The sequence below is a fragment of the Oncorhynchus clarkii genome, unplaced genomic scaffold (genome assembly GCF_045791955.1).
Source record: "Oncorhynchus clarkii lewisi isolate Uvic-CL-2024 unplaced genomic scaffold, UVic_Ocla_1.0 unplaced_contig_6262_pilon_pilon, whole genome shotgun sequence".
In the NCBI taxonomy this organism is placed as follows: Eukaryota; Metazoa; Chordata; class Actinopteri; order Salmoniformes; family Salmonidae; genus Oncorhynchus; species Oncorhynchus clarkii.
This window is the reverse complement of record NW_027258057.1, coordinates 121,567-148,981: the sequence shown is the minus strand read 5'-3', so window position 1 is coordinate 148,981 and position 27,415 is coordinate 121,567. Positions and strand designations below refer to the sequence as shown.

The 27,415-nt window shown below is 41.8% G+C and overlaps 1 protein-coding gene across 2 annotated transcripts in view; it reads right to left on the bottom strand.

Annotated features, from left to right (window-relative positions):
- The window catches only part of LOC139394691 (zinc finger protein 585A-like), a 53,835-nt gene that overhangs the window by 15,602 nt on the left and 10,818 nt on the right, over positions 1 to 27,415 (bottom strand). The window contains exons 1-5 of one of the 2 annotated variants that reach the window (XM_071142785.1): positions 7,439 to 7,487; positions 7,124 to 7,369; positions 6,592 to 6,689; positions 6,213 to 6,390; positions 654 to 2,247 (exon numbers count right to left, since the gene is read on the bottom strand). In XM_071142785.1, coding sequence (XP_070998886.1) covers positions 1,160 to 2,247; positions 6,213 to 6,390; positions 6,592 to 6,689; positions 7,124 to 7,369; positions 7,439 to 7,487 — 1,659 coding nt within the window. In that variant the 3' untranslated portion in view covers positions 654 to 1,159. Of the gene's footprint in view, positions 1 to 653; positions 2,248 to 6,212; positions 6,391 to 6,591; positions 6,690 to 7,123; positions 7,370 to 7,438 lie in introns of those variants that run through there. The other variant, XM_071142783.1, reaches the window with a different exon arrangement.

The window sequence follows — 27,415 nt, the reverse complement described above, 5'->3', positions numbered from 1 at the left end:
GATGCCAATATAACACAGAGACGAAATCGAGTGGCCTGTCTTGGAGGCATCCCGCAGTGTTTGTGATTATACCCTGATGAAGACAGCTTGGAGCTCCTAGAGGGTGATTATACCCTGATGAAGACAGCTTGGAGCTCCTAGAGTGTGATTATACCCTGATGAAGACAGCTTGGAGCTCCTAGAGTGTGATTATACCCTGATGAAGACAGCTTGGAGCTCCTAGAGTGTGATTATACCCTGATGAAGACAGCTTGGAGCTCCTAGAGTGTGATTATACCCTGATGAAGACAGCTTGGAGCTCCTAGAGTGTGATTATACCCTGATGAAGACAGCTTGGAGCTCCTAGAGGGTGATTATACCCTGATGTGCGGCTCTGAGTCAAAAAATGTTGATTACATTTTGATAAATAAAAAGATTCCATTATTTATTCATTTTGTCTCCAATTGTTTATTTGTTCGATGCTTTAATTTCAGAGTACATGAAAAAATTAGGTGTTCTAAAAGTTTTGAACAGTAGCAGGCTGGTAAGGCTAACGTTAGCAGGTTGGTAAGGCTAACGTTAGCAGGTTGGTAAGGCTAACGTTAGCAGGCTGGTAAGGCTAACGTTAGCAGGCTGGTAAGGCTAACGTTAGCAGGCTGGTAAGGCTAGTTAGCTAGAAACCTTGCAAGTTGATTTGTAACAATAAATTCATAAAATATTTGTTTGTTAGTTTGATGAAAATGTCAATTGAAACCAGTAGTCATGAGTGAAAATTATTGTTTAACTTAAAGTCATACATGTTAATGTATTTCTGGTGGAGTTTACTACCTAATTATCCCCAACATCATTCTGAGATAACAGTATATATGTACATTTACCCCCCAAAATATATGGGTAATTGGAAATGATGCAGACAATTACATTGATGGAATCTACAATCTATGATCAATAGTAAAGCTGATCATCCCCCAAGGACCGAGTTGAGGAAAAACTGCTCTAATTGGATTTTTTCTCTCAAATTGAGGACAGAGTACGATATACAAAATATGATATACGGAGTACGGAAAACACTGGAAAGTCAAGACACATTCAGAGTCTCTGGGGACTACTGACCCACCATGTATTGGACCTTTATCTGTCCCACTGTTCAGAAGCCTTCATCTTCCCGATGTCATACTGTTCAGAAGCCAACATCTTGATCTCCTCTGTGTTTTATCTCATGTTTTCTCGTGTTACCTAACTCTGTAAAACTCTTTTCACAATGGGAGCAGTGGTAAGGCTTCTCCCCTGTGTGTATTCGTTCATGAGTTTTCAGGTTACACAAGTGGGTAAAACTCTTTCTACACTGGGAGCAGTTGTAGGGCTTCTCCCCTGTGTGTATTCTATCGTGTGTTTTCAGGTTACTTAAGTGGGTAAAACTCTTTCCACAATGGGAGCAGTGGTACGGCTTTTCTCCTGTATGCATTCTCTCATGTATTTTCAGGCTCCCTAACGTTGTAAAACTCTTTCCACACTGGGAGCAGTGGTACGGCTTTTCTCCTGTATGCATCCGCTCATGTATTTTCAGGCTCCCCAACATTGTAAAACTCTTTCCACACTGGGAGCAGTGGTGAGGCTTCTCCCCCGTCTGTATTCTCTCATGTCGTTTCAGGTCCCTTAACTTGTTAAAACCCTTTTCAAACTGGGAGCCGTGGTGAGGCTTCTCCCCTGTGTGTATTCTCTCATGTTGGTTCAGGTGGGCTTTCTGGTTAAAACTCTTTCCACACTGGGAGCAATGGTAAGGCTTCTCCCCTGTGTGTATTCTCGCATGTTGTTTCAGGTATCCTTTCTGGTTAAAACTCTTTCCACACTGGGAGCAGTGGTACAGCTTTTCTCCTGTATGTATTCTCTCATGTATTTTCAGGCTCCCAAATGTTGTATAACTCTTTCCACACTGGGAGCAGTGGTAACGCTTCTCCCCTGTGTGTATACGCTCATGTGTTTTCAGGTTACATAACTGGGTAAAACTCTTTCCACACCGGGAGCAGTGGTAAGGCTTCTCCCCTGTGTGTATTCTCTCGTGTTGTTTCAGGTCCCTTAACCGGTTACAACCCGTTCCACACTGGGAGCAGTGGTAAGGCTTCTCCCCTGTGTGTATTCTCTTATGTGTTTTCAGGTTACGTATGTGGTTAAAACTCTTTTCACACTGGGAGCACTGGTGTCGTCTTGCTGGTTTGGACGTCCCTGGCTCTGGTTCTTCTGAGTCTGGTCTTTCTCCTGCCAAAGACAGAGTGTTTATTTAAATAGAGACATGAATGAAACCTCCACATGATAAAGGGTCAATCCTATTGAGATCCCTCAATAACCTGGGGCCAGTTTTAATCTTGGTGTGATTTTAAAACAAATGATGTTGTAGAGCTTCCTGGTAATTACTGCTATGTTTACATTACTTATTATTCTTTCTGTTTTAGAAATCAGAACACAAAAAAATTAAACAGTTCTCGGACACTGAAGACACAGACGTCGCTGGATTCCAATCGAGCAGGTGGTTCTAAATATATAACATTCATAGCTGTATGATACAGAATGTGACGTACACACTTCTTTAAACCTAAAATAAAGTAATTTTGTGTGGAAGTCCAAAGCTTGTTTTCACGCCGAAGACACAAAGCACATCAGTAACATCTCCCCGTTGTTGAAAGGGTTTCTTGAGATGTTCATACATTTTCTACATTTTTGACTAATCGCTGATGTTATGACTTTTCGGGTAGAGTAAAAAGTCTGGTGAAATATTTTGGGGAGATGTTCCTAAAACTATATAGCCACATTACAAAATATGAAAAGGCTTGTTCATTCACATGTTATGAATTCGCTAGGACATCATATGTTCCTAAAACTGATAGCAACTATACTGAACAAAAAAATATAAACGCAACATGTAAAGTGTTGGTCCCATGTTTCATGAGCTGAAATAAAAGATTGCAGAATTTTGTTGCACAATGTTGTTTCTGTCCCTGGTAGTGAACATTTATCCTTTGCCAAGATAATCCATCCACCTGACAGGTGTGGCATATCAAGAAGCTGATTAAAAAGCATTATCATTACTCAGGTGCACCTTGTGCTGGGGATAATAAAAGGCTACTCGAAAATGTGCAGTTTGTTCACACAACAATGCCACAGATCTCTGAGGGAGCGGGCAATTGGCATGCTGACTGCAGGAAGGTCCACTGGAGCTGTTGTCAGGGAATTGAATGTACAGTACCAGTCAAAAGGTTGGACTCACCTACTCATTCAAGGGTTTTTCATTATTTTTTTACATTGTGGAATAATAGTGAAGACATCAAAACTAGGAAAAAACAATATGGAATCATGTAGTAACCAAAAGAAGTGTTAAACAAAGGAGTTCCCACACCCTTGCTTTCTCTCAACCAGTTTCACCTGGAATCCCTTTCCAACAGTCTTGTAGGAGTTCCCACATATGCTGAAAACTTGTTGGCTGCTTTTCCTTCACCCTGCGGTCCAACTAATCCCAAACCATCTCGATTTGGTTGAGGTTAGGGGGTTGTGGAGGCCAGGTCATCTAATGCAGCACTCTCCTTGGTAAAATAGCCCTTACACTACCTGGAGGTGTGTCGGGTCATTGTCCTGTTGAAAAGCAAATTACAGTCCAACTAAGCCCAAACTAGATGGGATGGCATATCGCTGCAGAATGCTGTGGTAGCCATGCTGGTTAAGTGTGCCTTGAATTCAAAATAAAATCACTGATATAGTCAACAGCAAAGCACCCACACCTACTCACCATCACACCTCCTCCTCCATGCTTCACGGTGGGAACCACACATGTGGAGATCATCTGTTCATCTACTCCGCGTCTCACAAAGACATGATGTCACAAAGACACATGGAACCAAAAATCTCAAATTCGGATTCATCAGACCAAAGGACAGATATCCACCGGTCTAATGTCCATTGCTCATGTTTCTTGGCCCAAGCAAGTCTCTTCTTCTTATTGGTGTCCTTTAGTAGGGTTTTCTTTGCAGCAATTCAACCATGAAGGCCTGATTCACACAGTCTCCTCTGAACAGTTGACGTTGAGATGTGTCTGTTACTTGAACTCTGTGAAGCATGTGTTTAGGCTGCAATTTCTGAGGCTGGTAACTCTAATGAACTTATCCTCTGCAGCAGAGGTAACTCTGGGTCTTCCTTTCCTGTGGCAGTCCTCATGAGAGCCAGTTTCATCATAGCGCTTGATCGTTTTTGCGACTGCACTTGAAGAAACATTTTCCTGATTGACTGACCTTAAAGTAATGGACTGTCATTTCACTTTGCTTATTTGAGCTGTTGTTGCCATAATATGGACTTGGTCTATTACCAAATAGGGCTGTCTTCTGTATACCACCCCTACCTCATCACAACACTGTATACCCCCCCTACCTCATCACAACACTGTATACCACCCCACCTCATCACAACACTGTATACCCCTCCTACCTCATCACAACACTGTATACCCCCCCTACCTGTATACCCCCCCACCTCATCACAACACTATATACCCCCCCTACCTCATCACAACACTGTATACCACCCCTACCTCATCACAACACTGTATGGCTCCAACGCCAACTCCAATTAAGAACTAAATAAATTCCACAAATTAACTTAACAAGGCACACATGTTAATTGAAATGCATTCCAGGTGACTACCTCATGAAGCTGGTTGAGAGAATGCCTAGAGTGTGCAAAGCTGTCATCATCAAGGCAAAGGGTGGCTACTTTGAAGAATCTTAAATATACAATTTTACTCAATTTTGTTGCCAGCGGTTTAGACATTAATGTCTGTGTGTGGAGTTATTTTGAGGGGACAGCAGATTTACACTGTTATACAAGCTGTACACTCACTAATTTACATTGTTGCAAAGTGTCATTTCTTCAGTGTTGTCACATGAAAATATATACTCAAATATTTACAAAAATGTAAGGGGTGTACTCACTTTTGTGATATACTGTATATTTTGATTTGTTTAACACTTTTTGGTTACTACATGATGTGTTATTTCGTAGTTGATGTCTTCACTATTATTCTACAATGTAGAACATAGTACAAATAAAGATAAACCCTGGAATGAGTCGGTGTCCCCACACTTTTGACTGGTACTGTACATTCCTCTACGCTAAGCTGCCTCCAACGTCGTTTTAGAGAATTTGGCAGTATGTCCAAACTGGCCTCACAAACACAGACCACGAATAACCTCCCAGGACCTCCACAGGAGGACCTCCACAGCCAAAAGTGTTTTATTATGTAATCGATCACATGGGTTGAAAAGTGTTTTTTCTCTCAGATAATCAAACAATTCAAAGCCAAAGGCCTATAGCTTTAATAAAAGAACAAACACACTGCGGATTTCTGAATAATTCATTAACTGGCAAAGTAGCAAAGGGACGGCCGCATCCAAAAACAAGCCACAAGTCACGTGACACTACAGGGAGAGAGCAGCTGTTTCAGTACAGCACTACAGGGAGAGAGCAGCTGTTTCAGTACAGCACTACAGGGAGAGAGCAGCTGTTTCAGTACAGCACTACAGGGAGAGAGCAGCTGTTTCAGTACAGCACTACAGGGAGAGAGCAGCTGTTTCAGTACAGCACTACAGGGAGAGAGCAGCTGTTTCAGTACAGCACTACAGGGAGAGAGCAGCTGTTTCAGTACAGCACTACAGGGAGAGAGCAGCTGTTTCACTACAGCACTACAGGGAGAGAGCAGCTGTTTCAGTACAGCACTACAGGGAGAGAGCAGCTGTTTCAGTACAGCACTACAGGGAGAGAGCAGCTGTTTCAGTACAGCACTACAGGGAGAGAGCAGCTGTTTCAGTACAGCACTACAGGGAGAGAGCAGCTGTTTCAGTACAGCACTACAGGGAGAGAGCAGCTGTTTCAGTACAGCACTACAGGGAGAGAGAGGGAGAGCAGCTGTTTCAGTACAGCACTACAGGGAGAGAGAGGGGGAGCAGCTGTTTCAGTACAGCACTACAGGGAGAGAGAGGGGGAGCAGCTGTTTCAGTACAGCACTACAGGGAGAGAGAGGGGTAGAAGGAAAACTCCAATGGACTAGTTTCAATGTATGGAATCATTGGTTGTCCTGGTAACAGATACCAGTCTATCTTCCTGTCAAGTAACATAACTCTGCTGGTTGTCCTGGTAACAGATACCGGTGGGCAGATCTATTGTATTTGTTCAAACTGAACTACAGCACTTACTTTGATGTGTCAAATCTGATCCTTTCTTCTCTTCTCCTCCTCTCACAGTTCCACTCAGCCCCGTTGTTTTCCTGCAGTCCACCAGCAGCACAGACAACCTCTTTATACCCAGCAGTAAGGCGCTACCGGGAAAGGCATGACACGGGGACTCCAGGAGGGAGGAAGGGCTAGCGTTGTCCTGGTAACCACAAAGAGGGGACACAGACACATATCATTATGGATGCTGATGCCACTGTTGTCATAAAGTGATTTACAGAAACCCAGCCCAGAGCCCGATAGAGAAAGCTGTATGCTAGACCAGACCAAGCTGTACGCTAGACCAGACCAAGCTGTATGCTAGACCAGACCAAGCTGTTTGCTAGTCCAGACCAATCTGTACCATCTGGTGTTCTGATCTGGAGAGACTCTTCTCAGCCTTGTCAGCATCAGGATGTTGTTGAGGCTTCCCAGAGGATCCACGATAGTCATGTCTCTCTCCTGTGTGAATGAGAACATCAAACAGATGGTAAACTTATGATCTTCTATTACAATCAGAGTCTTACAAGAGGCATGACTATGTCTACAAAGGTCCTATAAAATATTGTTTGTGATGCAAATGTAAAAGGGTCGTTCCACTAAATGGCCTTTTCCGTCCCTTTGATATTTTAAGTAGAGATTTTGTTTCAATATTGAATTTTAAAAGCCTGTTATACTAGATGAGGGGAACTTCAATATAGACAACATGGAGAATTCAATACATCTAATTGAAAAGTCCCTAAAATATATGAACCAATGGCAGATTGATCCTTTAACAATTCCTACAGTACTGAACAACATATTCAAGTGTAGAACTTCAGTAGAATGCCCCTTTAAAACCACACATTAGTTCAACAACGGGCATAGTTTGTGACCCTGTTGAAGACAGTACTCACTGGTGTTAATCTGATATTCTGTCTCTTCCTCTTTCACTGCCAAAACGTCTTCCCCCTTCACCTTTATTGAGATAGCATCCCCTTCCTCTCCAAAATGTTCATTATCTTCTTTCACTATAACAGCCTCCTCTTCCTCCTTTTTCATTCTGAAATATTCTTTCTCTTCTTTCACTATAACAGCATCTTCTTCCTTCACTATAACAGTCTCATCTTCCTCCTTTTTCATTCTAAAAGGTTCTTTCTCTTCTTTCACTGTAACATCCTCCTCTTCATCTTCCATGACAATGTTCAGCGCCAGAGCTTCTTTCTCCGGACGGCAAACCTCCTCTTCTTTAGCAGGGGATGAGTAGTTTAGTGAGCTCATGGTAAGGGATGGTAGCTAGCTAGCTAGTTAGCTATTATTAGCGACTTGCCTAGTGCTAACCTCAGTATCAATATATAACAAGTTTGCAAATTAGGTTACAGTTAACCAGTTAATGCGTCAACAGATTTGTGTTTAAAACACTGAGATTAGATAATGTACATTAAGATGATCTAAAGCGTCAATCTTTCAGTTTTATGTTGTCTAGCAAGCTAAAGAGGTGGTTGAAAGAGTAGCCGCCTTGTTGTTCCTGAAGAAGCGTCCGTCCAGTCCATTATACGTCACGGAAGAAGCAGCACCTGAAAGACGCCCATCGCCATCTGCTGTCTGGAGTGGGTAACGCAGTTTGGAAACAATAGTTACAACACTTTTTGTATTGGAAAGAACGTCATAATTATTTAACAATTAGCTGATATATTTTCTCTTTCGTCATACAACTAATACTTTCCTGTACACAGACGTAGAAGCGTAATATGAATATGTAGATGATGAATAAATACTTCTATGAATAGGTAGTGTGTTAATACACATTTTCTCTGTTAATTTTTTACACAAATTATCAATGAACCTACTAGGTACCTCCCCAAAGCCTTAAACACGGGCACCCTCATAGATATCATCCTAACCAACTTGCCCTCTAAATACACCTCTGCTGTTATCAACCAAGATCTCAGCGATCACTGCCTCATTGCCTGCATTCGCAATGGGTCAGCGGTCACTCATCACTGTCAAACGCTCCCTGAAACACTTCAGCGAGCAGGCCTTTCTAATCGACCTGGCCGGGATATCCCGGAATGACATTGATCTCATCCCGTCAGTAGAGGATGCCTGGGTATTTTTTTTTAAATGCCTTTCTAACCATCTTAAATAAGCATGCCCCATTCAAGAAATTTAGAACCAGGAACAGATATAGCCCTTGGTTCTCCCCAGACCTGACTGCCCTTAACCAACACAAAAACATCCTATGGCGTTCTGCATTAGCATCGAACAGCCCCCGTGATATGCAGCTGTTCAGGGAAGCTAGAAACCATTATACACAGGCAGTTAGAAAAGCCAAGGTTAGCTTTTTCAAGCAGAAATTGGCTTCCTGCAACACTAACTCAAAAAAGTTCTGGAACACTGTAAAGTCCATGGAGAATAAGAACACCTCCTCCCTGCTGCCCACTGCACTGAAGATAGGAAACACTGTCACCACTGATAAATCCACCATAATTGAGAATTTCAATAAGCATTTTTCGATGCTGGCCATGCTTTCCACCTGGCTACTCCTACCCCTGTCAACAGCACTGCACCCCCCACAGCAACTCGCCCAAGCCTTCCCCATTTCTCTTTCTCCCAAATCCAGTCAGCTGATGTTCTGACAGAGCGGCAAAATCTGGACCCCTACAAATCAACCCGGGCTAGACAATCTGGACCCTTTCTTTCTAAAATTATCTGCCGAAATTGTTGCCACCCCTATTACTAGCCTGTTCAACCTCTCTTTCGTGTCGTCTGACATTCCCAAAGATTGGAAAGTAGCTGCGGTCATCCCCCTCTTCAAAGGGGGGGACACTCTTGACCCAAACTGCTACAGACCTATATCTATCCTACCTTGCCTTTCTAAGGTCTTTGAAAGCAAAGTCAACCAACAGATTACCGACCATTTCGAATCTCACCATACCTTCTCTGCTATGCAATCTGGTTTCAGAGCTGGTCATGGGTGCACCTCAGCCACGCTCAAGATCCTAAACGATATCTTAACCGCCATCGATAAGAAACATTACTGTGCAGCCGTATTCATTGATCTGGCCAAGGCTTTCAACTCTGTCAATCACCACATCCTCATCGGCAGACTCAACAGCCTTGGTTTCTCAAATGATTGCCTCGCCTGGTTCACCAACTAATTCTCTGATAGAGTTCAATGTGTAAAATCGGAGGGTCTGCTGTCCGGACCTCTGGCAGTCTCTATGGGGGTGCCACAGGGTTCAATTGTTGGACCGACTCTCTTCTCTGTATACATCAATGATGTCGCTCTTGCTGCTGGTGAGTCTCTGATCCACCTCTACGCATACAACATCATTCTGTATACTTCTGGCCCTTCTTAGGACACTGTGTTAACAACCCTCCAGGCAAGTTTCAATGCCATACAACTCTCCTTCCGTGGCCTCCAATTGCTCTTAAATACAAGTAAAACTAAATGCATGCTCTTCAACCGATCGCTGCCTGCACCTGCCCGCCTGTCCAACATCACTACTCTGGACGGCTCTGACTTAGAATACGTGGACAATTACAAATACCTAGGTGTCTGGTTAGACTGTAAACTCTCCCTCCAGACCCACATCAAACATCTCCAATCCAGAGTTAAATCTAGAATTGGCTTCCTATTTCGCAACAAAGCATCCTTCACTCATGCTGCCAAACATACCCTTGTAAAACTGACCATCCTACCAATCCTCGACTTCGGTGATGTCATTTACAAAATAGCCTCCAATACCCTACTCAACTAATTGGATGCAGTCTATCACAGTGCAATCCGTTTTGTCACCAAAGCCCCATATACTACCCACCATTGCGACCTGTACGCTCTCGTTGGCTGGCCCTCGCTTCATACTCGTCGCCAAACCCACTGGCTCCATGTCATCTACAAGACCCTGCTAGGTAAAGTCCCCCCTTATCTCAGCTCGCTGGTCACCATAGCATCACCCAACTGTAGCATGCCCTCCAGCAGGTATATCTCTCTGGTCACCCCCAAAACCAATTCTTTCTTTGGCTGCCTCTCCTTCCAGTTCTCTGCTACCAATGACTGGAACGAACTACAAAAATCTCTGAAACTGGAAACACTTATCTCCGTCACTAGCTTTAAGCACCAACTGTCAGAGCAGCTCACAGATTACTGCACCTGTACATAGCCCACCTATAATTTAAGCCCAAACAACTACCTCTTTCCCTACTGTATTTATTTTATTTATTTTGCTCCTTTGCACCCCATTATTTTTATTTCTACTTTGCACATTCTTCCACTGCAAATCTACCATTCCAGTGTTTTACTTGCTATATTGTATTTACTTCGCCACCATGGCCTTTTTTTTGCCTTCACCTCCCTTATCTCACCTCATTTGCTCACATCGTATATAGACTTGTTTATACTGTATTATTGACTGTATGTTTGTTTTACTCCATGTGTAACTCTGTCGTTGTATGTGTCGAACTGCTTTGCTTTATCTTGGCCAGGTCACAATTGTAAATGAGAACTTGTTCTCAACTTGCCTACCTGGTTAAATAAAGGTGTTCTCAACTTGCCTACCTGGTTAAATAAAGGTGTTCTCAACTTGCCTACCTGGTTAAATAAAGGTGAAATAAATAAATTTTAAAAAAGTGTATCTATGATAAAAAATGACAGATTTCTACATGCTTTGTAAGTAGGAAACACTGGCGATTTGGCAGGCTATCAAATACTTGTTCTCCCCACTGTATAGCCATATTATAAAGTATGAAAAGGCTTGTTCGTTCACATGTCATGAATTCACTATGACATGATATTTGTATACGTTTTTTTTAAAACTTTTATTATGTAATAGATCATGTGGGTTGAAAAGTGTTTTATTTGAAAAGTATGAAAATCAAATTAAATATTATTATTCACGTGCCGAATACAACCGGTGTAGACCTTAGTGAAATGCTGACTTACAAGCCCTTCACCAACAATGCAGTTAAGAAAAATACTTGTAAAGTACAAAAAAAGTCCCTCTGACACCGCCTGCTATAGAAGTCCTGAGTGGCAGGAAGCTTGGCCCTAGTGATGTACTGGGCCGTACGCACTGCCCTCTGTAGTGCCTTGCGGTCAGAGGCCGAGCAGTTGCCAAACCAGGCAGTGATGCAATCAGTCAGGATGCTCTCGATGGTGCAGCTGTAGAACGTTTTGAGGATCTGAGGACCCATGACAAATCTTTTCAGTATCCTGAGGGGGAATAGGTTTTGTCATGCCCTCTTCACGACTGTCTTGGTGTGCTTGGACCATGATAGTTTGTTGGTGATGCGGACACCAAGGAACTTGAAACTCTCAACCTGCTCCACTACAGCTCTGTCAATGAGAATGGGGCGTGCTTGGTCCTCCTTTTCCTGTAGTCCACAATCATCTCCTTTATCTTGATCACATTGAGGGAATGGTTGCTGTCCTGGCACCACACGACCAGGTCTCTGACCTCCTCCCTGTAGGCTTTGTTGTTGTTGTCAGTGATCAGGCCTGATGACACTGTTCAATGATGGCGTTGGAGTCGTGTCTGGCCATGCAGTCATGAGTGAACAGGGAGTACAGGAGGGGGCTGAGCATGCACCCCTGAGGGGCTCCCCGTGATGAGGATCACCGTGGCAGATGTGTTGTTACTTACTCTTACCACCTGGGGATCAAGAAGTCCAGGATCCAGTTGCAGAGGGAGATGTTTAGTCCCAGGTTCCTAAGCTTAAAGATGAGCTTTGAGGGCACTATGGTGTTGAAAGCGGAGCTGTAGTCAATGAATAGCATTCTCACTTTTTTTTTTTATCTAGGCAAGTCAGTTAAAGAACAAATTCTTATTTACAATGACAGCCTATGAAAGTTTTTCAGATCTTACAGTTGTCTGCGCCAGACCCTAGCGTGAGAGAAAAGAGCGCTTCCCCTTAGTTAAATGGGGGCTATACATTTTCAAAATTAACACCTACATTTTAACACATGTTATAATTCAACATTTTTTTTACTATTTCTTCCAGATATAGGTGTCCTGTTAGCCCTGAACATGATCCGTTTCCAATTCCCCATCGCAAAGTCTTTTCCGCGCTCCGTCGAAGCTCTGTCCACTTTCCATCCAGGGAAAGATCCGCCTTCGACTTTGTTGTTCCTGGGTATGTCTCAACGATAACCGCGGCCATCGCCGTAATTGTTCCCGATTTTTGAAAAGACTGTCCAGCTTATTCATCAGTGTTCTGAAAATATGGTAATCGCGCCATTTAAAACGGAACATCATTTGAAAAAAATGTACATCCTTGCATGCTTTGGAAGATACATATGAACTGACCGTTTTCGAAGCATTTGCACTATCAAATTGTTCACATGCTAAAATTGTCACTCTGGAGTCCGGGGTATACGCCATTGAAGCGATTCTTAGGGCCATTAGATCACTTCGGCCACAGACCTGTTCTTCCAACGCATATCCGGGCAGCCTTGAAGCACTCAGGGCGCGTTCCATTTGACACAGCGCTAGTCTTATTTTAAGCCATTCTCTCATCCTTAGCGCTGGAGAAAAACTCTCGGGTTCTGCCCGATAAAAGGGTTGGGACACGCTGTCTGTGAATATCTTAACCGTAGATTCCTCCGGGCTGAATATGTAAGACATATGACCCTCGCTTGTACACAAAAATCCTTTAAAACATTCGGGAGCCTCACGCAAAACATCATCCAGGCTTTTGTCGTTGGATTCATGACATGAGCTGCAAAGCACTCCGATAATTGCCCTTGTAGACATATTTTAGATGTTTAATATTCAGGTCTTTATTTAAAAAATTGCTTGTTCTGGACATTTATAAGGCATATGCCACAGCCCAGGACATTCCTGCTTCATCAGATAACAAACATAAGGGCGATAAAACTGGGGGGTGGGGGGGTCATACCCTGTCCACAACTTCAAACACAACCCCCCCAGTTCAACCAGGCCCCTAGACATCAATCACCAGGACTACTTCAAAGGATGACATATAGCTATGAAATAACACACAACCCCTAACACGTGACCACTGGAACAGGGGGGACGGGGCGGGGGCACATATTCGGACATGCACAGGTCATCATGACGCAAGGTCATCAATCAATCACTTTGCCGCGTGCCGTCTACTTTAATCTCTCTCTCTGCTCAACAACACTGACTGTGAATCAATCTGGTTGATTCTTTGCTCAACAACACTGACTGTGAATCAATCTGGTTGATTCTCTGGTTGATTCTCTGCTCAACAACACGGACTGTGAATCAATCTGGTTGATTCTCTGCTCAACAACACTGACTGTGAATCAATCTGGTTGATTCTCTGGTTGATTCTCTGCTCAACAACACTGACTGTGAATCAATCTGGTTGATTCTCTGCTCAACAACACTGATCGCGTCAAACTTTGCTGTGTGTCCAGGCTGTCACTTCTGTCATCAGCTACTAACACCAGTGCTGCACCTTTGTCCTTGTCCCTGGATGACGTCTTCCTGCTCCCTCTTCCATAGTGAGAACACTGATGGCTCAACATGGTTTTCTGAGAGACTGGATGAAGGCATCCTGCTCCCTCTTCCATAGTGGGAACACTGCTGGCTCAACATGGGCTTCCTGGTTATGAAAGAAAGTGTGATGGTCAATGGTAGCCACTCTCATTGTTTGAAGCATTTGTAGTCTTTGTTGGCATGTATCCAGACCTCAGAATGGTAGTAGAAAGGAGCCTGTTCCCCACATTGCTTCCTCACAATCATTGGCTGCCTCGACCACTCCCCCACCTGACCACAGGACCAGTATTGCTGACTGATCTTCATTCCTACCGCCCTCATCACCACCCCTGAAGTCTCTTCACTGTCTGATCTTCATTCCCACAGCCTTCATCACCACCCCTGGAGTCTCTGCACCGAGTAAGTGAAGATAGTATAAGAAACCTCTCCCATTCTACTTGTCTATTATCTTTGTTTAGAAATAGTCATTTGTGTGACCTACTGATTTTCCTTACAATTTCTTTTAAGGATTTAGAAATATAGAAATGGTAGAACCGGAAACTAATATAAAAGGTGTGTACAGCAGTAGTTATATAGGATGATACTGGGCGGAGGCCGGCTAGAGGTGACTATTTAACAGTCTGATGACCTGGAGATAGACCACACATTAAGTATTGTGGTGGCAGCATCATGTTATGGGTATGCTTGTCACTGGCAGGGACTGGGGAGTTTATCAGGATCAAAATAAATATGAAAGGAGCAAAGTGTAGACTTTGTATAGGCACTGTACAGCCTTAATTGTGGAGTGACCCCATAAAATGGGATATCAGCCAACTCAGTGACAACCACAGAACACAACTATGTATAGTTTACACAAATATGAGTCTCTTAGCTCTTTTTGCAGGACTTTGACTGTGATACATCACCCTCCATAACCAACCTATTGTGTGTATTGAACATTCATATTGGACAGCCTTACCTATAGAGTAGCACCACCACCCATCAGCCCATTCTCTTCTTGATGTCAAAGCTGCATTGTATTGTTGCTATAGGAGTTTATGATTAATAATCCTATTTACTTCAAGCCCCACTAAGATGTCACCATACTATTCATTTAAAGCCCCTCTGTCAGATATACATCATCAGAGTGGGAAACCAACTGACATGGAAACAATGGAGCAAATGTATCACTATCAGAGGGGTGTATTATGACATCAGATAGAACTACTCAGACATTCCAAATATCACTTGATTATCGAGGGGTGTATTATGACATCATATAGAACTACTCAGACATTCCAAATCAGGCTTCATCCACATCATGAAGGTGGATATTGATCCAACCATTTCAAAAGTAATGACCGGGCTGACGGAAACAGGATATGCCTGAATATTTTTATAAATGCTGACAGACGATATGTTAGTTTGTCTGACATGGTTGGGTCTTTTTGTGCCAGTATAAACGTTTTAGTGAGAAATGGCGATGGAAACTCCTTTATGTACAAATATTTATATATCAATGATGACTAATTATGTATACATTTCAATCAGGACTGACTAATCAGAATACTAGCGTGTTACTGTATATGTACTAACCCGAATACTATTATGTTACTGTATATGTACTAATCAGAATACTATTCTGTATATGTATGAGTTTTCTTTCTTGATCCCAGTACTGAAAATAATGTGTGTGTGAATGTGGTCAAGAGTTTAGAACAATGACGGTCTGTTCCTTGGTACAAATGAATGAACTATATCTCCAAACTGACTAGAATGCTTATCTACACTAGCTGACCTTGGCTCAAGGCCTTGGCTCAAGGCGAGGAGGGAAGGCTTGAGAACTATAGAGCCTTTCTACCAGTGTCAAGAAGAGACGGAACATTTAGAAAACGCTGACGTCATTTTCCGTTTATAACCTGTGGTAAAATGTGTACTCAGTACTCTCTTGAATAAACTCTGCAGTCTGATTTTAAGACTGGGCTCTGTCTATCATTATAGAATAAGGGAATTACAATTCCTTATGAATTGACAGTGTTTTATTTTAATTGGGTATTAAAACAGAGAGCAATTTAATTCCTTCAACAAATAACCATCATATCTGAGTTAACTTGGAGTCACGTGATGATATGTTGTGTGGTCCTCCCTCTAAAACTTGGAAAACCATGTCGTTTATTAGGCTACAGATGAAATAAGTTATGAACTTCACAGGGTGGTGAAACTACATGTGATGAGCTTGATGCTCAATTCCAATACATTTTGAGGGTCTTAATCTGGTGACATGATGACCGATGCTTGGTTGCCATTTGACAAATAAAATAATTGCTCTCACCCATAATAATCTCATCAATCGGGTAACAACGTTTATTCAACCAGTGGGAGGTTTGTAATTGCCCCCAGGAAAGTCGAAAGAGGAACTCTTCATTGAGACAATGATAAACAGCAATCTGTGGGAGAGTTGTGGTGGATATTATAAAATAAGGATCTGCTGGAGTCCAAGTCAAACCAAGATTCTTTATTTCTGAGGTCAAATCAAATGACATTTTATTTGTCACATACACATGGTTAGCAGATGTTAGTGCGAGTGTAGCGAAATGCTTGTGCTTCTAGTTCCGACAATGCAGTAATAACCAACAAGTAATCTAGCTAACAATTCCAAAACTACTACCTTATAGACACAAGTGTAAGGGGATATGTACATAAAGATATATGAATGAGTGATGGTACAGAGCGGCATAGGCAAGATACAGTAGATGGTATTGAGTGCAGTATATACATATGAGATGAGTATGTAAACAAAGTGGCATAGTTAGTGGCTAGTGATACATGTATTACATAAAGATGCAGTAGATGATATAGAGTACAGTATATACGTATGCATATGAGATGAATAATGTAGGGTATGTAAACCTTATATTAGGTAGCCTTGTTTAAAGTGGCTAGTGATATATTTTACATCATTTCCCATCAATTCCCATTATTAAAGTGGCTGGAGTTGAGTCAGTGTGTTGGCAGCAGCCACTCAATGTTAGTGGTGGCTGTTTAACAGTCTGATGGCCTTGAGATAGAAGCTGTTTTTCAGTCTCTCGGTCCCAGCTTTGATGCACCTGTACTGACCTCGCCTTCTGGATGATAGCGGGGTGAACAGGCAGTGGCTCGGGTGGTTGTTGTCCTTGATGATCTTTATGGCCTTCCTGTGACATCGGGTGGTGTAGGTGTCTTGGAGGGCAGGTAGTTTGCCCCCGGTGATGCGTTGTGCAGACCTCACTACCCTCTGGAGAGCCTAACGGTTGTGGGCGGAGCAGTTGCCGTACCAGGCGGTGATACAGCCCGACAGGATGCTCTCGATTGTGCATCTGTAGAAGTTTGTGAGTGCTTTTGGTGACAGGCCAAATTTCTTCAGCCTCCTGAGGTTGAAGAGGCGCTGCTGGGTGGACCAATTCAGTTTGTCTGTGATGTGTATGCCGAGGAACATAAAACTTACTACCCTCTCCAATACTGTTCCATCGATGTGGATAGGGGGGTGTTCCCCCTGCTGTTTCCTGAAGTCCACAATCATGTCCTTAGTTTTGTAGGTCAAATATATGTTTGAGTATACCCTGTACCATTTAATTTCATATGGTAAAGACAGGTAAACACATTGTCGGTCAACAATATAAGACAATGGGAGCACTGTGTATGTTCTCTGATGAATTTTAAGCCAATGTGATGTGAAATATCAATATACACGCTAAGAGAAGTAATTTCTCTCTCCTGTGTGGATTCTCTAATGACGTTTAAATGACTGTTATGAGTACTATGTTTTCCCACAGTCTGAGCTTTTCTAAGCCTTCTCCTCTGTGTGCAGTCTAATGTGTTCTTTCAGGCTTCCTAAATGGGCAAAAGCTTTGCACCCTGGGAGGAGTGGTAAGGCTTCTGCCCTGTGTGTATTCTCTCATGTCGTTTCAGCGTCCCTGAATTGTTGAAACACTTTCCACACTGGGAGCAGTGGTAAGGCTTTTCCCCCGTGTGTATTCTCTCATGTTGTTTCAGGTATCCTATCTGGCTGAAACGCTTTCCACATTGGGAGCAGTGGTAAGGCTTCTCTCCTGTGTGTATTCTCTCATGCCGTTTCAGCTTTCCTGAATGGCTGAACCGCTTTCCACACTGGGAGCAGTGGTAAGGCTTCTCTCCCGTGTGTATTCTCTCGTGTTGTTTCAGGTCCCCCGGCTGGTTGAAACACTTTCCACATTGGGAGCAGTGGTAAGGCTTCTCTCCTGTGTGTATTCTCTCATGCCGTTTCAGCTTCCCTGAATGGTTGAAACGCTTTCCACACTGGGAGCAGTGGTAAGGCTTCTCCCCCGTGTGTATTCTCTCGTGTTGGTTCAGGAACGCTTTCCGGCTGAAACTCTTTCCACATTGGGAGCAGTGGTAAGGCTTCTCTCCTGTGTGTATTCTCTCGTGTTGTTTCAGCTCCACCGAACGGACGAAACACTTTCCACAATGGGAGCAGTGGTAAGGCTTCTCTCCTGTGTGTATTCTCTCATGTAGTTTCAGGTGTCCTCTCTGGTTGAAACCCTTTCCACACTGGTAGCAGTGGTAAGGCTTCTCCCCTGTGTGTATTCTCTCATGCTGTTTCAGCACCTCCAAATGGACGAAACACTTTCCACAATGGGAGCAGTGGTAAGGCTTCTCTCCTGTGTGTATTCTCTCATGTAGTTTCAGCTCCCCCGACTGGTTGAAACACTTTCCACATTGGGAGCAGTGGTAAGGCTTCTCTCCTGTGTGTATTCTCTCATGAGCTTTCAGGTTTGCTTTCCGGCTGAAACTCTTTCCACACTGGGAGCAGTGGTAAGGCTTCTCTCCTGTGTGTATTCTCTCATGTTGTTTCAGGTTTACTCTCTGGTTGAAACACTTTCCACATTGGGAGCAGTGGTAAGGCTTCTCTCCTGTGTGTATTCTCTCATGTTGTTTCAGCTCCCCCGACTGGTTGAAACACTTTCCACATTGGGAGCAGTGGTAAGGCTTCTCTCCTGTGTGTATTCTCTCATGAGCTTTCAGGTGTGCTTTCTGGTGAAAACTCTTTCCACACTGGGAGCAGTGGTGTCGTCTTGCTAGTTTGGACGTCCCTGGCTCTGGTTCCTCCGAGTCTGGCCTTTCTCCTGCCAAAGACAGTGTTATTTTTAAATAGAGACCCGAATGAAACCACATGATAAAACAACCTTGCTACGAGGGTAAATCCTAAATCAGATCTCTCAATAAACCGAGGCCAGTTTTAAAAATCTTAGTGTGATTTTAAAACAAATGTAGAGCTTCCTGGTAATTACTGATATGTTTACATTACTTATTTTATTCATCCTGTTTTACAAGTCAGAACACAAAAACCTGGACAGTTCTAGGACACCGAAGACACAGACGTCGCTGGATTCCAATTGAACAGGTGGTTCTAAATATATAACATGCATAGCTGTATGATACAGAATGTGACCTACACACTTCCTTAAACATAAAATAACTAAAGAAGTCATTTTGTGTGGAAGTCCAAAACTTGTTTTTACGTCGAAGATACAAAGAACATCAGTAACATCTCCCCGTTGTTGAAAGGGTTCGACACATTGCTCGACCAATTTCTTATTTATACATTCACAGATTTTCAACATTTTGATTATCGCTGATGTCATATTTTGGGTAAATGTTCCTAAAACTGATAGTAACAACAAAAAACAAAAATATAAACGCAACATGTAAAGTGTTGGATGTTTCATGAGCATCACTGTTAGTCAACATTTATTCTTTGCCAAGATAATCCATCCACCTGACAGGTGTGGCATATCAAGAAGCTGATTGAACAGCTTGCTTATTACACAGGTGCACCTTGTGCTGGGGATAATAAAAGGCTACTCGAAAATGTGCAGTTTGTTCACACAACAATGCCACAGGTCTCTGAGGGAGCGGGCAATTGGCATGCTGATTGCAGGAATGTCCACTGGAGCTGTTAGGAAATGTAATGTACAGTACCAGTCAAAAGGTTGGACTTACCTACTCATTCAAGGGTTTTTCTTTATTTTTACTATTTTCTACATTGTAGAATAATAAAGACATCAAAATGATTAAAAAACACATGGAATCATGTAGTAACCACAAGTGTTAAATCAAAATATATATTTTATTCTTCAAAAGTTGCCACCCTTGCTTTCTCTCAACCAGCTTCACCTGGAATCCTTTTCCAACAGTCTTGTAGGCATTCCCACATATGTTGAGAACTTGTAGGCCGCTTTCCCTTCACCTCTGCGATCCAACTCATCCCAAACCATCTTGATTTGGTTGAGGTCGGGGGATTGTGTAGGCCAGGTCATCTGATGCAGCACTCCATCACTCTTCTACTTAATCAAATAGCTCTTACACAACCTGGAAGTGTGTTGGGTCATTGTCCTGTTGAAAAACAAATGACAGTGGGACTAAGCCCAAACCAGATGGGATGGCATATAGCTGTAGAATGCTGTGGAAGCCATGCTGGTTAAGTGTGACTTGAATAAATAAATCACTGACATTGTCAATAGCAAAGCACCCGCACACCATCACATCTCCTCCTCCATGCTTCACGGTGGGAACCACACATGCGGAGATAAACTGTTCATCTACTCCTCGTCTCACAAAGACATGACGCTCGGATCCAAAAATCTCAAATTTGGACTCATCAGACCCAAGGACAGATATCCACCGGTCTAATGTCCATTGCTCATGTTTCTTGGCCCAAGCAAGTCTCTTCTTCTTATTGGTGTCCTTTAGTAGTGGTTTCCTTGCAGCAATTCGACCATGAAGGCCTGATTCACGCAGTCTCCTCTGAACCGATGATGTTGAGATGTGTCTCTTGCTTGAACTTTGTGAAGCATTTATTTGGGTTGCAATTTCTAAGTCTGGTAACTCTAATGAACTTATGCATCAGAAGTAACTCTGGGTCTTCCATTCTTGTGGTGGTCCTTAAAGTAATGATGGACTGTTGCTTCTCTTTGCTTATTTGAGCTGTTCTTGACATAATATGGACTTCACCTTTTACCCAATAGGGCTATCTTCTGTATACCCCCATACCTTGTCACAACACAACTGATTGGCTCAAACACATTAAAACCTGTTATGGCACATTAACTCTTGAAACTAGGGGGCACTATTTTAATTTATGGAAAAATAACGTTCCCAAAGTAAACAGGCTATTTCTCAGGACCAGGTACAAGAATATGCATATAATTGACAGCTTAGGATAGAAAACACTCAATATTGTCTGTGAATATAACAGAACTGATATTGCAGGCGAAAGCCTGAGAAAAATCCAATCAGGAAGTGACTCTTATTTTGAAGCCTCTGCATTCCTATGCATCCCTATTTACCATTGAAAGGGATATCAACCAGATTCCTTTTTATATGGCTTCCCTAATGTGTCTTCAGTCACTAGACATAGTTTCAGGCTTTTATTTTGAAAAATGAGCGTGAACGACAACATTGCGTCAGTGGTCAGGTGGTGGCTCTCAGAGTGATTTGTGCGTAATAGACAAAGGCGGCCATTGATATATTATCGAATAGATATTTGAAAAACACCTTGAGGATTGATTATAAAAAACATTTGCCATGTTTCTGTCGATATTATGGATCTAATTTGGAGTTTTTTTTCGGCGTTGTCGTGATCACAACTTCCGGTGGATTTCTCAACAAAACGTGAAGAATAAACGGAGGTATTTTGGCTATAAAAAATAATCTTTATGGAACAAAATTAACATTTGCTGTCTAACTGGGAGTCTCGCGAGTGAAAACATCCGAAGCTCAAAGGTAAACGATTTAATTGGATTGCTTTTCTGATTTTCGTGACCAAGCTCCCTGCTGCTAGCTGGACATAATGCTATGCTATCGATAAACTTACACAAATGCTTGTCTTGCTTTGGCTGTAAAGCATAATTTCAAAATCTGAGATGACAGGGTGATTAACAAAAGGCTAAGCTGTGTTTCACTATATTTCACTTGTGATTTCATGAATATGAATATTTTCTAGTAAGAATGTTTGTCTGTTGCGTTATGCTAATTAGTGTAGTTGATGACAATTCTCCCGGAAACGGGAGGAGTAGTTCCAAAAGGTTAAAACACATTAAAACCTGCTAGTGGAACGTTGACAACATCCGGTGAAATTGCAGAGTGCAAAATATTTATTTATTTGAACTTTAACTTTCATACATTCACAAGTGCAAAGCTTAACTTCTTGTTAATCTAGTCACCGTGTCAGATTTCAAAAAGGCTTTACGGCAAAAGCGAACCATGCGATTATCTGAGGACAGCACCCCATCAAACAAACACACGACAATCATATTTCAACCCGCCAGGCGCGACACAAACCTCAGAAATAACAATATAATTTGTGCCTTACCTTTGAAGAGCTTCTTCTTTTGGCACTCCAATATGTCCCATAAACATCACAAATGGTCCTTTTGTTCGATTAATTCCGTTGTTTTATCTCCAAAATGTCCATTTATTTGGTGCATTTGATTAAAAAAAACACTGGTTCCAACTCACCCAGCATGATTACAAAACATCTAATAAGTTACCTGTAAACGCTGTCCAAACATTTCAAACAACTTTCCTAATCTAACTTTAGGTATTTTAAAACATAAATAATCGAGAAAATTTAAGATGGGATAAACTGTGTTCAATACCGGATAAAAACAACGTGAAGCGCGTGACCTGGAGCGCGCATCAAAACATTAGAGAGCACTAGGCTGGACCCTCGTTCTGAATAGCCGAACTTCTTAATTTCTCTAAAGAAAAACATCAACCAATTTCTAAAGACTGTTGACATCTAGTGGAAGCAATAGGAACTGCAACCAAGTGCCACACAAAACCATTTGAAAACAGAGTCACCTCAACAACAAAAAGTTCCTCCTGGATGGTTTGTCCACGGAGTTTCACCTGCCAAATAAGTTATGTTAAACTCACAGACATTATTTTTACAGTTTTAGAAACCTTAGGGTGTTCTCTATCAGAATCTACCAATTATATAAATATCCTAGCTTAGCAGGTAGTTTACTTTGGGAACGCTTTTCATCCGGACGTGAAAATACTGCCCCCTATCCCAAACAGGTTATAGGGAAAGAAATTCCACAACTTAACTTCTAAAAAGGCAATTAATTGAAATTAATTCCCGGTGACTACCTCATGATGCTACAGTCCTCCTTTAAGACTCCATAATGTTTCATCATTAGATGCTACAGTCCTCCTTTAAGACTCCATAATGTTTCATCATTAGATGCTACAGTCCTCCTTTAAGACTCCATAATGTTTCATCATTAGATGCTACAGTCCTCCTTTAAGTCTCCATAATGTTTCATCATTAGATGCTACAGTCCTCCTTTAAGACTCCATAATGTTTCATCATTAGATGCTACAGTCCTCCTTTAAGACTCCATAATGTTTCATCATTAGATGCTACAGTCCTCCTTTAAGTCTCCATCATGTTTAGAATGTGTCTGGAAGCGCTACTCTATCTATTCTACTCTCATCCTTTCGGTTTTAATAATATTTAATAATAATAATAATAATAATGTTATAATAGGTAATAACTAACTTTAATAACTAGGGTTAATACCTGCCTGGCGCCCCAACAAAATCTTCATATTTACCCCCCTCTAACAATACCGCTACAGAATTAGCGTAGTAGGCCATGTAACTTAAGGTAATCAGAAATATGTATTCCTTGCCACCCATTCTGAAACTAACTGCAGCTCTATGTTAAATGTTGCAGTCATTTCAGTCGCTGTAGTAGCTGACGTGTACAATGTTGAGTCATCCGCATATATAGACACACTGGCTTTACTCAAATGTCACTGGCATGTTGTTGGTAAAGATTGAAAAAAAGTGAGTGCCAAACAGCTGCCCTGGGGAATTCCTGATTCTACCTGGATTTTGTTGTACAGGCTTCCATTAAAGAACACTCTTTGTGTTCCGTTAGACAGGTAGCTCTGGGGCGGCAGGTAGCCTAGTGGTTAGAGCGGTAGGCCAGTAACCGAGAGATTGCTGGATTGAATCCCCGAGTTGACAAGGTAAAACTCTGTCGTTCTGCCCCTGAACAAGGCAGTCCTAGGCCATCATTGAAAAAAATTAATTTGTTCTTAACTGACTTGCCTAGTTAAATAAAGGTTACATTTTAAAAGAAAAACTCTTTATCCACAATATAGCAGGGGGTGTAAAGCCATTTTTATCATCAATTTCGCTCAGCCAATCAGTCATTTGCAAGTGCTGTGCTTGTTGAATGAACTTCCCTATAAGCTAAAAGTCTATATTTGTTTACTGTAAAATAGCATTGTATCTGGTCAAATATTTTTTTTCCAAAATTGTAAGGGTCGGTAACAGGCTGATTGGTTGGCTATTTAAGCCAGTAAAGGGAGCTTTACTATTCTTGGGTAGTGGAATGACAAATAAGGCAAATAAGAATGGCAATATCGGCCGCTATTATCCTCAATTTTCCATCCACGTTGTCAGACACCAGTGACTTGTCATTGTTGATTTTATTTGCACAACATTTCATTGAAGATTCTCCAAAGATTTTTACTATCATTCTTCATGTATTTTATCTTTGTTTCATTGTGTACTTTCTTCTTTTTACTCAGTTTAGTCAAATGATGTCTCAATTTGCAATAGGTTTGCCAATCAGTTATTCAGCCAGACCTATATGCCATCTCTTTTGCCTCCCTCTTCATCATACCATTTTTTAAATTCCTCATCAATTCATGTGGATTCAACCGTTTTTACAGTCATTTTCTTAATGGGTGCATGCTTATTAGTAACTGGGATAAGCAGTTTCAAATGTGTCAAGGGCAGTGTCTGGTTGCTCATCATTATACACCACGGACCAACAAATATTATTTACATCAACAACATAGGAATCACTACAAAAAAATGTATGACCTCTTATACACAATACTAGTCCCAGCCTTTGGAACGGTGGTTTTCCTAGACATGGCTCCTATATTGTTATCACTACATCTGATGGATCTGGACACTGCTTTAAAACCCATTTCTGCAGCATTAGTAAAGATATGATCAAACCATGTTGATGATTTCATTCCTCTACTGTTTGTCACTACCCTGGTAGGTTGATTGATAACCTGAACCAGGTTGCCGACACTGGTTACAGTTTGAAGCTTTTGCTTGAGTAGGCAGCCTGATCACAGCTTTCCTCCAGTATTAGTTAATTAATGACCAAAGTCTTGAGTTTAGTTTGCCTGTTCTACAGTCTAGTAAAGATAGGGGGGTTGACTGGGACAGGCAATGTAACATCCATAATGTTTTAAGGAAAAGTTTTTGTAAAACAAGCACCTTACATTGGATCATCTTGAAACGTTCTCTCTAAAGCTAACTTTCATCAAGATGGTCTATTGGTTCCTCTCTAAAGCTAACTTTCATCAAGGTTTTATATGGTCTATTGGTTTCTCTCTTTTCATTGGCAGAATCCTTTTTCAGTGTTATGATATTCATTACATCCATTTACACTACTCTAACTTCCTGTCAACTAACATAACTCTGCTGGTTATCCTGGTAACAGATACCGGTGGGCAGATCTACTGTATTTGTTCAAACTAAACTACAGCACTTACTTTGATGTGTCAAATCTGATCCTTTCTTCTCTTCTCCTCCTCTCACAGTTCCACTCAGCCCCGTTGTTTTCCTGCAGTCCACCAGCAGCACAGACAACCTCTTCATACCCAGCAGTAAGGTGCTACCGGGAGAGGCACGATACAGGGACTCCGGGAGGGAGGAAGGGCTAGTGTTGTCCTGGTAACCATAAAGAGGGGACACAGACGCACATCATTATGGATGCTGATGTCACTGTTGTCATAAAGTGCTTTACAGAAACCCAGCCCCCAAGCGAGAGAAAGCTGTTTGCTAGTCCAGACCAAGCTGTACCATCTGGTGTTCTGATCTGGAGAGACTCTTCTCTGGCTCGTCAGCATCAGGATGTTGTTGAAGCTCCCCAGAGGATCCACTATAGTCATGTGTCTCTCCTGTGTTAATGAGAACATCAAAATGAGTAGTAAACTTATAACCGTCTAATAAAATCATAGGGTCTTACAAGAGGCATGAATATGTCCCTTTGATATTTTAAGTAGAGCTTATGCTTCAATATTGAATTTTAAAAGCCTGTTATACTAGATGAGGGGAACTTTAATGTAGACCACATGGAGAAATCAATACATTGAATTGAAAAGTCCCTAAAATATATGAACCAATGGCAGATTGACACTTTAACAATTCCTACAGTACTGAACAACATATTCAAGTGTAGAACTTCAGTAGAATGCCACTTTAAAACCACACATTAGTTCAACAACGGCATAGTTTGTGTCCCTGTTGAAGACAGTACTCACTGGTGTTAATCTGATATTCTGTCTCCTCTTTCACTCCAAAAACGTATTCCTCCTTCACCTTTATTGAGATAGCATCCTCTTCCTCTCTAAACGGTTCTTTCTCTTCTATCACTATAACAGCCTCCTCTTCCTCCTTTTTCATTCTGAAATGTTCTTTCACTATAACAGCATCTTCTTCCTTCACTATAACAGCCTTATCTTCCTCCTTTTTCATTCTGAAATGTTCTTTCACTATAACAGCATCTTCTTCCTTCACTATAACAGTCTCCTCTTCATCCTTTTTAATTCTGAAATGTTCTTTCACTATAACAGCATCTTCTTCCTTCACTATAACAGTCTCCTCTTCCTCCTTTTTCATTCCAAAAGGTTCTTTCTCTTCTTTCACTGTAACCTCATCCTCTTCTTCAATGTTCAGCGCCAGAACGTCTTTCTCCAAACAGCAGACCTCCTCTTCTATAGCAGGGGATGAGTACTTTAATGAACTCATGGTCAGGGATGTTAGCTAGCTAGTTAGCATTAGCGAATAGCCTAGTGCTAGGCTCAGCATCAATCTTTAACAAGTTTGCAAATTAGGTTACAGTTAACCAGTTACTACGTCAACAGAACTATGTTTAAAACACTGAGATTAGATAATGTACATTAAGATGGTCTAAAGCGTCAATCTTTCACTTTTATGTTGGCTAGCAAGCTACCGACGTGGTTGAAAGAGTTGGCGCCTTGTTGTTCCTGAAGAAGCGTCCGTCCAGTCCATTATACGTCACGCAAGAAGAGTCAACTGAAAGACGCTCATCGCCATCTGCTGACTGGAGTGGGTAACGCAGTTTGGAAACAATAGTTACAACACTTTTTGTATTGGAAAGAACGTCATAATTATTTAACAATAAGCTGATATATTTTCTCTTACGTCTTACAACTACTGAAAGCTATGATCCCTTACTGATGTCACTAGTTAAATCCACTTCAATCCGTGTAGATGAAGGGAGGAGGCCGGTTAAAGAAGGATTGTTAAGCCTTGAGACAAATGAGACATGGATTGTGTCTGAGTGCCATTCAGAGGGTGAATTGGGAAGACTAAATATTTAAGTGCCTTTGAACGGGGTATGGTAGTAGGTTCCAGGCACACCGATTTGTGATTTGTTTTTCCAACTCAACAGTTTCCCATGTGTACCAAGAATGGTCCACCACCGTAACAGTGGCGGTCAGTGCCGTTTAAGATGAGGGAGGACCATTTTGTTTTTCATGGGCATGTCCTTATTTCTACTACAGCATGTTGGATGACTGTCATTCATATTCCATTCACCCTGTTCAACGTTACAGCGATAGGTCTAGGATACTACATTATAGTAACATTTTCCCT